At 41.3% G+C, this 15,059-nt stretch overlaps 1 protein-coding gene across 3 annotated transcripts in view; it reads right to left on the minus strand.

Annotated features, from left to right (window-relative positions):
• Window positions 1-243: 243 nt before the first annotated feature.
• The window catches only part of acot7 (acyl-CoA thioesterase 7), a 50,949-nt gene continuing 36,133 nt past the window's right edge, over window positions 244-15,059 (minus strand). For all 3 annotated transcript variants that reach the window (XM_029436520.1, XM_029436519.1, XM_029436521.1), the window contains 2 exons: window positions 12,453-12,637; window positions 244-753 (listed from right to left, as the gene is read on the minus strand). In XM_029436520.1, coding sequence (XP_029292380.1) covers window positions 655-753; window positions 12,453-12,637 — 284 coding nt within the window. In that variant the 3' untranslated portion in view covers window positions 244-654. The remainder of the gene's footprint in view (window positions 754-12,452; window positions 12,638-15,059) is intronic.

Below are 15,059 nucleotides of genomic sequence, written 5' to 3' on the forward strand. Positions count from 1 at the left end.
GTTAAGGCAGAGCGAAGGCTGGAGTGTGACAGACAGGCAGAGGAGGAGGAGAGCAGAGAGGAGGGGAGGGGGAAGGGCAGGCGTGGGAGAGATGCGAGTTGAGTCAAAGCCCCCCGAGCTCCCCTGATTTCTCTGTGAAAGACACAGTGCTGAAAAGATGGATAGCGTGTGCCCTCTCTGCCAAGGCATGCCCAAGACAATGACATCATCCTCATCAAACTAGCAAGGACACGAGGCGAGAGCCCCAGACTCACGCTTGGATCTTTTATTCATTATTATTCACTCACTTATTCATCATTTTCCTTGCGCTCAGACTATCACTTTGCACTGACACCAATCATGAAGTCTTCATACTTAAAAAATCTTCTCAAAATAAAATAGTATTCTTACTTCTACAGTCAGACTGTCACTTTGCACAGGCAGTGATACATCAATAAAAATATCCAAGATAAAATATGTAAGTCTTACTTTTAAATACACATACAGCCATATGTGGACACTTTGGTGTGTAGCACAAGGAGAATAATTATCACAAGTTAAGGTTTAACAGGAGGTTACAAATACAGAACCGGAGAGAGCGTTGTTGTTCCTTCATATTGTGTTGTGTGGGGCTGATATACTGTTGCAGATGTTTAACTCGGGTGAGCAGCAGCGTCACTGCTGGCGTTCCTTATTCGCAAGTCTCTTTACTTTATTCTGGAGGTAACGTGCGTTGCCCTCATCGAACCGTCTCTGCTCCTCCTCTTTTTCAATCTGAAGAAGACACAAAAAAAAGATTTGTTTTCAGACACATTCATCATTTACACATATTGTGCGCCAGAATGTTTCCCCTGCTGTTATTACATTAACCGGGGCACAAAGCTCTGATCCAGTTTACCAGTCTGTGCCGTTGTAATTTCTATTCATCTTCTTAATGAAACACAAAAGAATAATTCAAACTCAAAGAGGCTCTGCATTAGAGAAGAGACACAACGAAACCACATGAGGTGATTTGCAAGACATTTGAAATTCCTTAAACTGCATGCTTTTTGAGGATTTTCAAAAACATGTTAATCTAGGCAGAACAATGTGTGTGTGTGTGTGTGTGTGTGTGTGTGTGTGTGTGTGTGTGTGTGTGTGTGTGTGTGTGTGTGTCGTCTACAGCTCATTTTATATTTCTGTAATGCTGGAAACAAGGCCTAAGGACTGTGATGTCAGTTGGTCTGTCCATGAGTCCAGTCCATTATCAACTACTTACTAGATTGCATGAAATTACGTGAATTTTACTGTAAAATTAGGAGGAAGCACTTGCTAGTCTGCACAGTTTAATTAGACTGCCTGGCAACCTCGTGACTTAAACAGCATTGCCACCACCGGTGACAGTGTCAACACTTGGTGCTGCCCCCTTTCTCACATCGTCATCTGCACATTTTTCAAAGGGATTATGTTGTAATTAAGCATGTACACATATATGTTTGGGCGTGTTTTTGTATGTAAAACTGTACAAATGAATACTAGCGTCAATGTCATGTTCGGATGGAGGCTCTTGCTGTGCACACACCAGGTGGTTGGCAGATTCAAGAGCACCTGCCACTCAGCAAAGCTGGCAGATGGTGTCTTAACTTTGTGGAGAGAGAAGGGTGGTAACAGATACGACAAAACATCATGCCAGGGACGAGCCCAGGGGTCACGACTCAAATGTGATGAGAATATTAAAATAGTTGACGCTGAGCTACAAACACATCACCGGTGGGAACATTCATCTCTGTCGTGCAGGTTCAGGGGCATACAGCTGTAGTTTTGGTATGTTTGTTGTATGCTGGTTATATAACAGTGAACATACTGCTCAGTCAATTTTGCTTTTGCCATTCGACTGAAAGTAATGGATAATTCCAGTTCATTGACTTTCAAAAAAGAAAAATGATAAAGGAAGACAGAGAGCAGGCTTACCAAAGTTCCAGTATTTTCAAACATTTACATCAACAGAAATGCTGCTCAGACAATCTCATTTTAAAAAACGTAATTGTATTGTAAGCCACAGTGAAACCGTAACATCATGCTGCTCCTACTTCATCACTGCACAGAAAGCCAGCATTTTCTTTTGTAGGTGGTCAGCAACGGCTACCAGTGGCCATTTTGGAAGTCAGACAGCAAAACAAACAAGGCCTCTATTATTATAATATATTTTGAGTTGTCTGACTCTGAGTATAATCCCTGTTTATAAATCTTAATCTTAAGACTTTATTTAACATTTCCAACTGGACTGCAAGCAGAAAAAGGTGCAGGGAGCTGATCATTACAGTATTATTGAAATACGCCCCGACAAGGTGATTTGGGACCTGTCACCAAACAGATGTTTATAAATCATCTATTTTAGCACAGCTACTGCGCGTGCTAAAGACATCCATCATGTAACACATTGGTTTAAAATGATTTCATTACAAGCCCAAGAATAGTTCAGAATGACTGCTGCCATGCAACCACAGCCAAGTAAAACTTTCACCAAAGATAAACAGATGTTTGATAAAAAGGTGTTACCTTGTGTAACATGGTAACAAGTAAACAAAATGTTCTAGTTAGACTAGCTATAGATAGATAAAATGCATCAAGAGTGTGCAGGAACAAAGAGATGTGACCCCCGGTTAAAATATATATGTTAAAAAAAAAAATATATATATATATATATATATATATATATATATATACATATACATATATATATATATACATATACATATACACATATATATACATATACATATACATATATATATATATATATATACATATATATATATATATATATACATATATATATATATATACATATATATATATATATATACATATATACATATATATACATATACATACATATATATATATATATATATATATATATATATACACACACACATATATATATATATATATATATATATATATATACACACACATATATATACACACACATATATATATATATACACACACACATATATATATACATACACACATACATAAACAAATACACATACTGTCTCAGTACAAGCCCACCCATTTGGAAGTGTATGGTATATTAATCAACAATGTCTTCAGGCTGTTTGTACCTTTTTTTTCTCTTTGTTTTTCTCCTTCAAAGTCCTCACATCCCTCTCCCCCCCCTCCCTGTCACCTAGGCCCCTGAGGAATTAACTATTACTTAATTGCACTTTTAAATTAGTCAGCTACAGCTGGAGATGGTTTAATGAGCATGCCAATTAAAAGGAACTGTACACATGACTACTGCTAATGACAGTTAATAACTATGAGATGTGGTCCTCTAAAGTTTGTGTCCAAAGCAAAGGAAACATGTGATTCTGGTGGAAGAAAATGTGACACAGATTCAAGTAAGAACTGACTATTGATATTATGGACTAATTTAAACCTTATTGACGTGTAATTCCTCCTCAAAGACCTGGTTTTGCCGTCGTTTCTTTTGATTTGCTCAAAACTTATTTTCCTAATGGACCCGTTTCCAAGAAGATATTTCCAGGTGCTGTTTCTGCTGCCAAATCTCACCTGACCAAACAAAACTACGGAAATACCTAGATGTTCCAGTTATTGTTTTCATTGCGAGAAACCTTCCTTCAGGTTATCAGAGGAAAACAGTCCAGTCTGAAAAGAAGAAAATGCTCACCAACTGATTTGACTTAAATCAAGAGGTGATTCAATCCGTCTATATTAGATAGCATAGTACAAAGTAAATGTGTTGTACTATTGCTCAGGTTTTAAAATGGCTTCTTCTGCTGTAATAGTAGGTTCTAATTGCACCATAACATCAGAGCCATCACACCCACAAAGCTTTCTATGTTTTTGTCTATGTGCACATTATTTGTCCTGCTGGTCTGCACATGTGCACGCATCTGTTTATGCTCATACAGATCACATTTGCATAACCCAATGTCACAATTCAATACTAGGCAAAAAGAAAACCCACAGTGGCTGCAGTCTAATAACAATGATTGTGCAGGATCATCACCTACTACTGCTGACTCTTCAACTCGAATCACCTTTTTACATTTCAGGCAACAAGAAAGTTCATGTGCAACTGTGACAACATTTCTTTGCAATCAACGCAATTGTACGTGTAACAGTTTATACATATGATGGCCCAGGTCGTTGTGTAAAACACAATGACTCCTCTCTGAACAAGACTGGAGACTACAGCCATGTCAGCCACTCTGTGAGACTTTACGAAGACATCAGCATGCCTAATTTGCTCTTTATTATAAAACTCAAATGTTAATGTCTGAACCAGATTTCATGTCAATCAATTCAATAGTTGTTGAGACTCAATGTTCGGAGGACCATTGAAGTTATTAGGATACATCATATGGGAACCATGGATTTCTGGACCTAATTCTATGTCAATCCATTCAATAGTCATTAAATATTTTTGTCTGGACCAAAGTGAACTGACATCCTTAGAGCCATGCTATTAGTGTTGCTAATTAAGAAAAAAAAACATTTATTACAATAAAAAATACTAGAAATCAATCAATTGTCATCTACAATAGCTCACAAATCAACACATGAAATCATAAATTGTAATGTCCTCCACTGCGAACCAAGACAAGCCAGTCCTCAGAGCCTGATCGGGTCAAACAGCGAAGAAAAACAGCTGTTTCACCTGGCAGGCTGGTCATCCATTAGGTGGACAGTTGAATGGAGTGTGACAAATTGTATAAACTTGGAACAGGGACAAAGCTTGTCCAGCAAAAAGCCAGAGGGGTTCCTTTGTGTTGGCACAAGCTGTTATTAGAGTGGGCACAGGCCAGCAGTGGCCCTGCCAAATGCTCAAAAGTAGCACTAAGCTGTATGCAACCAGCTAAAAGAAAGTAAGAGCCATCTGGGCCGGCACGAGTCTGGAAACTAACCTATATGTTTATGAGTGACAGCCAGAGAAAGAGAGAGCGCTTCACTCATACACAAAGGATAACGTTTAGACAATGTTGAAAGTTGTTTCATTTGAAGACAAAAAACAAACCCTTTCAAATACTGGCTTTTCCTGAATGCTGAAAGAACCTCTCCAAGGATCTGTCTGTTCAGTCATGATTCATATTTTATGTTATCAGTTTTTTTTTCTGTTTGTAATTCAGCCTGTAAAGCAATCATCCAAAATTCCTCAATAATCTGGGCTTCATCGCAGTTTCAGCAACAGCTGTGTTGCATAATAGCATGACGTATGTTTTCATTGTTATTTGTGTATTCTGGGTTTGTTTGTTTTTTTTCAGGTTTTTTTCTCTCATGAATGCAAAGCAGTAAATAAAAGCACAATAAGCCAGCGGTGGATTCCCTCAAATAAGTCTGGGCTTTCAACTGAAATACAAGGCAACCTTTTGACTAAAATAAAACAAGACATTCACTAAACTAAATTGCCTAGCTCAAGTTTCAACTCTGAACTCTTTGTATGCTTAGGTAAATGTTTGGCAGTATTTTTTGGCACGGCTAAAACACAACACAGTGAGTTATATCTTGTGTTTTAAAGGCTTCACAATACAAGTAATAGTTCTCATAGTTGAATTGAACTTCGTGTTAGAAATGCAATTAAAAGTAATAATAATAATAATAAATTGAATTTATATAGCGCTTTTCGAGACCTCAAAGCCGTTCAAAAGTAACACTTTTTGAGTTCCTTCTCCGGGACTGCTGAGGGTCATTATAGGACGTGTAGGAAATTAAAAACGGCCGTAGAAGATGCGATTTAAAAAAAACAACCAAAAAAGTGATCCAACACTTGTCTTTTATTGACTCTCATAAACACAAATGGATTATGTTGTTTCTTTACAACAATTGACCAAAGTTGACTGAGACCTGGCTGTAATTCAGTTTTGGCGATGCGTAGAACAGTATAGGCTTCTATGTGTATTCATTAATAAGGTAAACTCAAGAACGCCTAGTATTCATAATTAACCATCCTTCACAGGTTCATGGACTGAGGCGCAATGAGAACAAACGTTGGTACGATAACCACAGAGTCAGAAATATCTGCGACTGTGGCACAAGTGTACCCGTTAACCCGTTGCTGATTGTCTTGAATGGGAGGCATCTAAAAATAAATGTGCATCACTTCATGTGGACTACAGGAGGTTGCCGTGGCAACCGGGCTTGTTTTTGTGTCACGGGAGGCCAGCTGAGTCTCTGCCAGCGAGGAGGGGAACGAGATGGAAGAGAAGGAAGGAGGGAGAGATGAAGAAAAGAGAAAAAAGAAGGGATGGAAGGAAAGCAAGGGGAATAGGGAAAGATGAATAGAGGCAGAAGGAGTGAGAGATGAAGGAAGAGATGGAATAGAAGAAGGCAGGAAGGGGAGATACGATGAAACATTGAACAAGAAGGGAGCGGAATAAAGAGAAAGCAGGATGTAAGAAGGACCAAACCCTCTGTATGTTCACCAAGAATGAATTTACTGATTAACTGTAAACCCTGTATCGCTCTGCAGAAGGATAGCTGAATGTTCACACAGTTGAGCATCGACAACCTTTTCATTCCCAATGTAACACACATGCACACTCGGGCAGTACAACCACATCGCTCCCACCACCAGCCAGTGGCTGAGAAGTGCTGACCTTCTGGTAACAAGCCAGTTTTTCAACCCTTAAAGCGACTATTACCCCATTAAAACCATCAGAAATACAACATACGCTGGTCAAAGGTGCTTCCAGGCATTTTTTGGTTATTTCTATGCTTGCCCAGTGTGCACATATATTATTCCAGTACTTTTCAAGGGTACTACTGCAGAGAGGCAAGGCACCCCCCCCCCCTCCCCACATATTCCCTTCTGCTCATGCTGTCCTTTTTTTTCACAACTTCAGCATTACCCACAGTGTGCTACAATGGTGACAGCCCATCGACAACACGCCCACCCCCCACCCCTGCTGAGTTAAAATGGGAAAATCTAAAAATAGTAAACACGGCGGTCTCACTGAAGACGAAGCGAGAATGAGAGAATGGGGTAATAAGCACCTGAAGTCAAAAATAGCAGAAGCTGTCCTTTCGATCAGGCTATTTATAGAACACAACTGGAGCACATCCTGCCGCCATGTAATGAAAATTTAATTGCGAATTTTTGACATGGTGGTGTTTTTATGTTTCAGTTGAACAGGATTCAGAGAAAGAGAGATAAGATATTCAGTGACAATATAAAGACTTTAAAGAAGAGGAGGAGGGGACTCAACCCCATCATCTGAAATATTTTGTCTTAAAGTGCAAATATAGGGAACACTCCAGCTGATCAATATTACAGTTTCAAAGTCACAGTGCACTGAGAACATGTAGGAAACCTGGGCAAAGAATAAGCACCTGGAACAAATATTAGAAACACACAGAGAGGTGTGTCTGTTTTTTAATGAGGCATGAGGATTGTTAGTACAAGCAGATGATATGAGGAAGAGGAATTGGATTTGGATTTGTTTTGATAAGGAAGATCAGGCAGCAATGAGGACATGAAGGCAGTTTCATCTTTAGAAAATCATACAAGATAACTTGATCTTTAAAGGAATAGTTTGGCCCTTTGAGGAAATAAGCTTATTTTGAATTATTGCCAAGAGTCAGAAGAGAAGACTGACTCATGTCTGTACAGTGAATATGAAGCTATGGCCAGTAGCCATCGTTAGCTTAGCTTAGCAAAAATAATATAAAATCAAAAAATCAAACTACCAACATCTCTAAAGCTCACTAAATAGCACGTTATATCTGTTTGTTTAATCCATACAAAAACAGTCAGATTTTGGTTTTACAGGAGGATTGTGTGCAGCACTCTGCTGGGTGCTGGAGGGAAAACAATCTGTTATCACAGCAAGCACATGTATAAATGCTATTTGATAGGACTATTTAGAATAATAGATGGTGGTAATGGCCCCGGGCGAAATTGAAATAGAAGGACGGGGACCAAACATTTGTCGCGCTTTGTTCAACTCACCATTATCTGACTTACTAGGCTAATTAATGTCATTGTTGCATTTCCATCCCTCACGGTCCCATCTCCAGGTATTCGCTGGTTTGACGTGTACAACCTTATTTCCTGCATTTAACGCGTGTCTTTTATACTCTCACATATTGAATAGGTGCACCGCCACCAGTAGAGTTTTGATGGGCACTCCCTTGTTTTGAGTCAATCTCATCCCACTTTAAGCCCTCAGTAAATAGTGATAAAGCCAGAAATAGCCCTGATTGAGTCTCGTTCTCCTCCTCTTGCTCATATAAATAAACACACACGCATTTGTGCTCAGTGATCTGTTTAAGTACATGCACCTCCACACGCAAAGCTAACTCTGTCACACACAAACCCTTACGCATTAGAGCTTTAACTTGTCTTTGTTTTACACACGAACACATATATATCTATATTGCACTCATATCCTACATTGTTATGCACATGCACATATTTCTCTATTCCTGCCCTTGTTTATCTGGCATGTCACATCAGAACGCTGGCAGCCGTGCTTTCATTTAGATTTCCATTTATAGTGTTGAGGATGAATTATTAAAATCACCAGGAGATTCTATTTTAGCTTCTCTTTTCATAAAATGAAGGTGAACAGAGAAATTACAATGACTCTAATCACTGCTGCAATTCCAGGCCATTAGAACAAAACCTTGTGTGAGATGGAAAACCAGGTAATGAATGCATGGAGGCAGGCCGACAATGGAGAGAACCAAACGCGTGTTTTTATGAAATGGAAATGAGGAGACTAACTTATTTTTTAAAAGGCAGATCAGCAGAGACGCACAATCTATGCACATTTCTGGCTGGCAGGGGCAGAACAAGAAGAGTCTGTTTTGCTGACGTGTCATGGTGTTAAACGTGGATGCTGCATGCTTAAGTGTGTGTGAATGTTTATGGTAAGAGGGGTCAAAGCAGCACTTGGCGGTATGACAACAAACCTATAGCAACCCTTTTCCATGTGTCACCCTCATCCACACTGCCAAGCTTGGCTTTCTTCCTGCACATTTCTTATTACACATTTGTGTTACTTCAACACGGCAGGACATGCTGTCATGCAACACTTATTTTCTACATTCTTTGGTTCATTATTTTAGGTTAACCCAGAAAACACCTTTGTGCTTGACCTGTTTACTTAAAATATTGCTGCTTTGTCTTCACTTTGAATGCATTTCCCCGGCTTACTCAGTACTCACACATACTTAAAGTTTAATGATTAGCCTGGGTGCAAACTCTCTGAAAAGTGTGCATTCGAGAGAATAATGACCTGCTGAGCTGCTCACTCAGCCCGGGCCATTTTTAGGAGCTGGGCTTTACTAAAAACTCAGAGTAAATGCAATCATTGCCAAATGTATCAGTTCAATCCATGTAGTGCAACGACAACCATTTAACCAAACAAGAAATGTCCAAAGACAACAAACAGAATATGAGTTGTTGAATCACAGAATATGGAGCGATAATCTTTATTATAAAGATTAATGTTATATAATTTAATGTTTAAACGACTTGCAATCCACTGAATCCTTTATTTAGTGCTTTGAATGTGATTCTAATGGCTCCTCTGTCGTCTAAATCCCCCTCACTGACAAGCTGACTTCATCTCGCAGGGTAGTTGGACGAGTTTTAAAGGGTTCATCACAGAGACAATCAGGGTGTGCAAATGGTGCCAGGAAATAATTTTAATGTGCTGAGTTAAACAGATGGCCTGTGCGAACAGTGTTTGCATACAAACAGGGTCTGGATCATAGCGTACTGCCGAGCCAGAACAAACAGCAGGCGTCTCTCCTGTCTGCAGGTAAGCGTGCACACTCTACATCCTGACAATGAGTGCTGAGTCAGCCAGACATACTACATGTCCAGGGATGTTGTAGAGATATTAGCATTCAGCCCTTAGCCCTTCAGGCTAATGTGCAGAAACAGCAAATATTTTAATGCACTTAAAAGATACTGACATGCAGAATTGCCAAATAATCCACATAAAGTTTCTCATGCTGTGAGCTTTCCAAAGGTCACAGATGTCACTCACTGAAGGAATGTGAATATCAGAGCAGAAGTAGAGAAACAGAAGATTGAGATGCTGAATAAGAAGTCAAGATAACCATCTTCCATCCATCCATCCATCATCCAACCCCAAACTTCCCTTCTCCGGGCCACATCCGCCAGCTCCGACTGGGGGATCCTGAGGCGTTCCCAGGCCAGTGAGGAGATATAATCTCTCCACCGAGTCCTGAGTCTTCCCCGGGGTCTCTTCCCAGCTGAACGTGCCTGGAACACCTCCCTAGGGAGGCGCCCAGGTGGCATCCTTACTAGATGCCCGAACCACCTCAACTGGCTCCTTTCAATGCGAAGGAGCAGCGGCTCTACTCAGAGTCTCTCCCGGATGGCTGAGCTTTTCACCCTATCTCTAAGGGAGACGCCAGCCACCTGCCTGAGAAAACCCATTTTGCCCGCTATTACCCGCGATCTCGTTCTTTCGGTCATGACCCAGACTTCATGACCTTAGGTGAAGGTAGGAACGAAGATCGACCGGTAGATCGAGAGCTTTGCCTTCTGGCTCAGCTCTCTTTTTGTCACAACGGTGCGGTAAAGCGATTGCAATACCGCCCCCGCTGCTCCGATTCTCCGGCCAATCTCTCGCTCCATCGTCCCCTCACTCGCGAACAAGACCCCGAGGTACTTGAACTCCTTCACTTGGGGTAAGGGCTCATTCCCTACCCGGAGTAGGCAATCCACCGGTTTCCTGCTGAGAGCCATGGCCTCAGATTTTTAGGTGCTGATCCTCATCCCAACCGCTTCACACTTGGCTGCGAACTGATCCAGTGAATGTTGAAGGTCACAGACCGATGACGCCATCATGACCACATCATCTGCAAATAGCAGCGATGAGATCCTTAGGCCACCGAACTGCAACCCCTCTCCTCCACGACTACGCCTCGATATCCTGTCCATGGAAATCACAAACAGGATTGGTGATAAAGCGCAGACCTGGCGGAGGCCAACATTCACTGGGAACAAGTCCGACTTACTGCCGAGTTTCCGGACACAACTCTCGCTTTGGGCGTACAGGGATTGGATGGCCCTCAGAAGTGACCCCCTCATCCCATACTCCCACAGCACCTCCCACAGTATCACCTGGAGGACCCGGTCATACGCTTTATCCAGATCCACAAAACACATGTAGGGCGTACTCCCAGGCCCCCTCCAGGATCCTTGCGAGAGTGAAGAGTTGGTCCGTTCCACGACCAGGACGGAATCCGCATTGTTCTTCTTCAATCAGAGGTTCGACTATTGGCCGAACCCTCCTTTCCAGCACCTTGGAGTAGACTTTACCAGGGAGGCTGAGAAGTGTGATACCCCTGTAGTTGGCACTCACTCTCTGGTCCCCCTTTTTGAATAAGGGAACGACCACCCCGGTCTGCCACCCCCTAGGCACTGTTCCAGACTTCTCATCTCATCAACCCCTATGGCTTTGCCACTGTGGAGTTGTTTGACTACCTCAGTGACCTCCAACAGGGAAATTGACGATGGTCCCCCATCAGCTTCCAGCTCTGCCACTACCATAGAGGGTGTGTTAGTCGGAATCAGGAGTTCCTCAAAGTGCTCCTTCCACTGCCCGATAACCTTCTCAGTAAAAGTCAGCAGAGTCCCACCCTTGCTGTACACAGCTTGGATGGTTCCCCGCTTCCCCCTCCTGAGGTGCCGGACGGTTTTCCAGAAGCACCTTGGTGCCGACCGAAAGTCCTTTTCCATAGCTTCTCCAAACTTCTCTCACACCCGCTGCTATGCCTCTGCCACAGCAGACATTTTGAACATTGCCCACTCATTTTGAACATTGCCCACTCAGGTTCAATGCCCCCAACCTCCACAGGGATGTCTGAAAAGCTCCGCCGGAGGTGTGAGTTGAAGATCTCCCGGACAGGGGCTTCCTCCAGACGCTCCCAGTTCACCCGCACTACCCGTTTGGGCTTACCTGGTCTGTCCAGAGTCTTCCCCCTTGATCCAACTCACCACCAGATGGTGATCAGTTGACAGCTCCGCCCCTCTCTTCACCCGAGTGTCCAAAACATGCGGCCTCAGAGCAGATGATACGATCACAAAATTGATCATTGACCTTCGGCCTAGTAGGCCTGGTACCACGTACACTTATGAGCATCCTTATGTTCAAACATGGTGTTTGTTATGGCCATTCCATGACTAGCACAGAAGTCCAACAACAAACGACCGTTCAGGTTTAGATCACGCCTCTCCAGGTGTCTCCATCGTAACAGAGTCTGTGAACATTAAATTGTTCCTTTTCAAAGGACAAGTTTCCAAATTAATCTTTATTGGCCCCCAATGTGCAAAGTAAAGTACACCATACTTGGTGGACTCAATCTGTGTCAGACGTGAGTAAATGTAGCCCTGTGTATTCTCATAGGGCTACATTAAAATGATGTACAGGATCAAATTACTGACAGACTTCAGAAAGCAGAGACTGGATGGTACCAACCTTAAGAGGAGGGACGGACAGAGGCTTATTGTCCTTGTCCAGGGAGATGAAGGTGAAGAAGGCCGAGACAGCACGGAATTTCTCCTCCTTTGCCTCCACCAGCGAGGAAGCATCTACCAACACTTCAATTTCCATAGACTTGTTACTGACGAAAGTGAGCCGCCCCGTCACCGTCACCACACAGCCTTGGAGAGATGGGAAAAGAGAAGGATGTTCATGCAGTATACTGGTTTTGTAGTAGTATGCTGCCATGAAAGACATTTTCATCATCTTAATTTAATATAATTCCCCAAGAATGCTTTAATGTTTTAAAATCTCAGTTTGATTCAAGCTACTCTGCCCTTCAGCCTTCCATAGAACATTTATATTGTTGTATACATTTTACAAGAGTGTTAAACAAATAAAAAACATTGCATTGCATACTATCATATACCAAAATGATTGAAGTTTTAAATCCCCTGAAAAGCTTTGAGGGAATGCAATGATATATTTACTATAAATTCTGTAAGATGAAATCAAACTAAAGACCTTCATGTGTAGATACACTGAACACGAACTGAACATGAAATAAGCCGGCGTATTGATATAGTCAGCCGGGCCAAATGTAGGATCTGGTTTTACAATCTACTTCACAATGTTGCATCATGAACTTGTTGAAGTCTGTTCTGCAGAAAGTCGGCAGAGTGAAGCAGGCCGATCTCTGGCTGGAAGAATTAAACTTATTCCGAGATTTATCCGACTGCAAGGTTTTCAGATCAATGCAAAGTGTAAAAATACCTGTTTTTGTGTTTAAAGTAAGACAGAAAATATGTAAAAATTAAGTTGCATTTGACTTTAAATCTTTTTAAAAACGTTAATGTTAACCAGCAGATATTAAGAGGACACTTCATGTTCAATGCTGCAAAGCATTTACTCCATTTTCTTTTGATTTCCTCCTGAGGCTCATCTAATCCAGCTAGTGTGTTTGACTCATATAAAATTAGTGTTCTTGTCCTTTTGTCACAGCCGTGAAGTGGGAAAAGCAGTCAACTAATAGCACTGGGCATTGCTGATGCGTTTTATTTATTCCTTTTGATGTGCTTGTACTGTATTATTACTGCCGTTGCCATAGAGACGAGAAGAGAAGGTGTTATCCCTGCAGTCTGAGACAAATCTCGAGTCTATGACAGAGATCTTATAAAACAGTCAAAGTCTTAGATAATAAAAGATGAAAATGGAACAAGGAAAAAAGGCGTTTATCAAAGTATTTTCTGCAAACTATCTCTAAGAGAATTAGACATCAGAGGAGTGTCGTGCAGTGATGGAGCCCTTTACTTGTGCAGGCAACAAAGATTGAAGGTTGTCTGCTTCGTGGAAAAACTAAGACAAGAGACAAAAACCTCTTGTGGTCCATGCAAATAATGGCTGTACTTTGTCAGTAGCAAGGCTGAAGTGCATCCACAAAAGGAAAGTTCTAGTATGTTTTAAGAGATGTGGGAGAGTTTATGTCATCTGTGTGTGAAGCCTGCAGGAGGAAATGTGGAGAAAAACCTGCAAACAGGTTTTAATTGTTTATTTCTGCATTTGTAAGGTCGTTTTATCAAAATTTTAGTAAATCAAAAGAAAGGAATACGATGGTGAAAAATAGATCTCAGTGTACAATAGAATCTCAAACAATTACTGAAAATACTCAGTCATATTAACACATACTTCAATGAAGTGTGAGGTGGAAATCATCAGAGAAAAGTTTGGGGAGTTATGCACAGAGGGAATAAACAGGCACCATTTTGGAGTCTTAATACATCCTTGGCTCTGCAAAACATTGCTTTCTCCACCTTCAACAATGATAACTGTATTTTCAGGAATACTACTACCAGTCTAAATCATACCTGTCAACATTGGAATTTCAAAATAAGGGAAATTTTCTGGCAGACTCCGCCTATACCTTAACAGCTCTGAACCACCAGCCCCCATATAATGTAAATGTAAACACATAAGGGACGGGTTCAGGAAATACATGTTTATTTAAAGTATGTATTACTTGTACAGACATGTTTATAAGATGTATGTATTTTAATTGCATATATACATTTTATTCAGTGTGGGAGTCCCAAGCATCTGCAAGGGACTTGTTGTAAACATAGGTTGCGGACTTTGCCTGCCTCAAAGCTAGCTGAAGGCTACATTATTTTTGGCGCAAAGCATCGACATCTTTCCTCCGACACAGTTCTTGTCACAAATGAAGTCATTGACAGTGTATGTTTTTGTGCCTCTTGGCGTGCTTGTGCTTGGACGATTGTTCGTGCTGGCGAACATCGCTTATTCCGCCGTGTGCGATGCTAACATCTGAATGGCACACTTTACAAAAAGCATGAGTTTGCCCGACTCTGCTTTTTATTAAATAAGGGAAGGTCTCCTCCCATTTGTCTAGTTACTTGCATAGTTTTAACTTTTTCGGCAGGTACAGCTGCGTCTCCATCTATCTCCCGTTCACTGTGACTCTCATCGATATTCTCTCGTCTTCTTCTGTGTTATTGTTCCTGTTTCCTTCTTCTTCAGCTAAAGTTAAACATAATATTGCCTCCTGTTCTACCGGAGGCCACTTTTTAAAATTAGGCATATTTTTTT

This window comes from Cottoperca gobio, chromosome 7 (assembly GCF_900634415.1).
Source record: "Cottoperca gobio chromosome 7, fCotGob3.1, whole genome shotgun sequence".
NCBI classification, from domain to species: domain Eukaryota; kingdom Metazoa; phylum Chordata; class Actinopteri; order Perciformes; family Bovichtidae; genus Cottoperca; species Cottoperca gobio.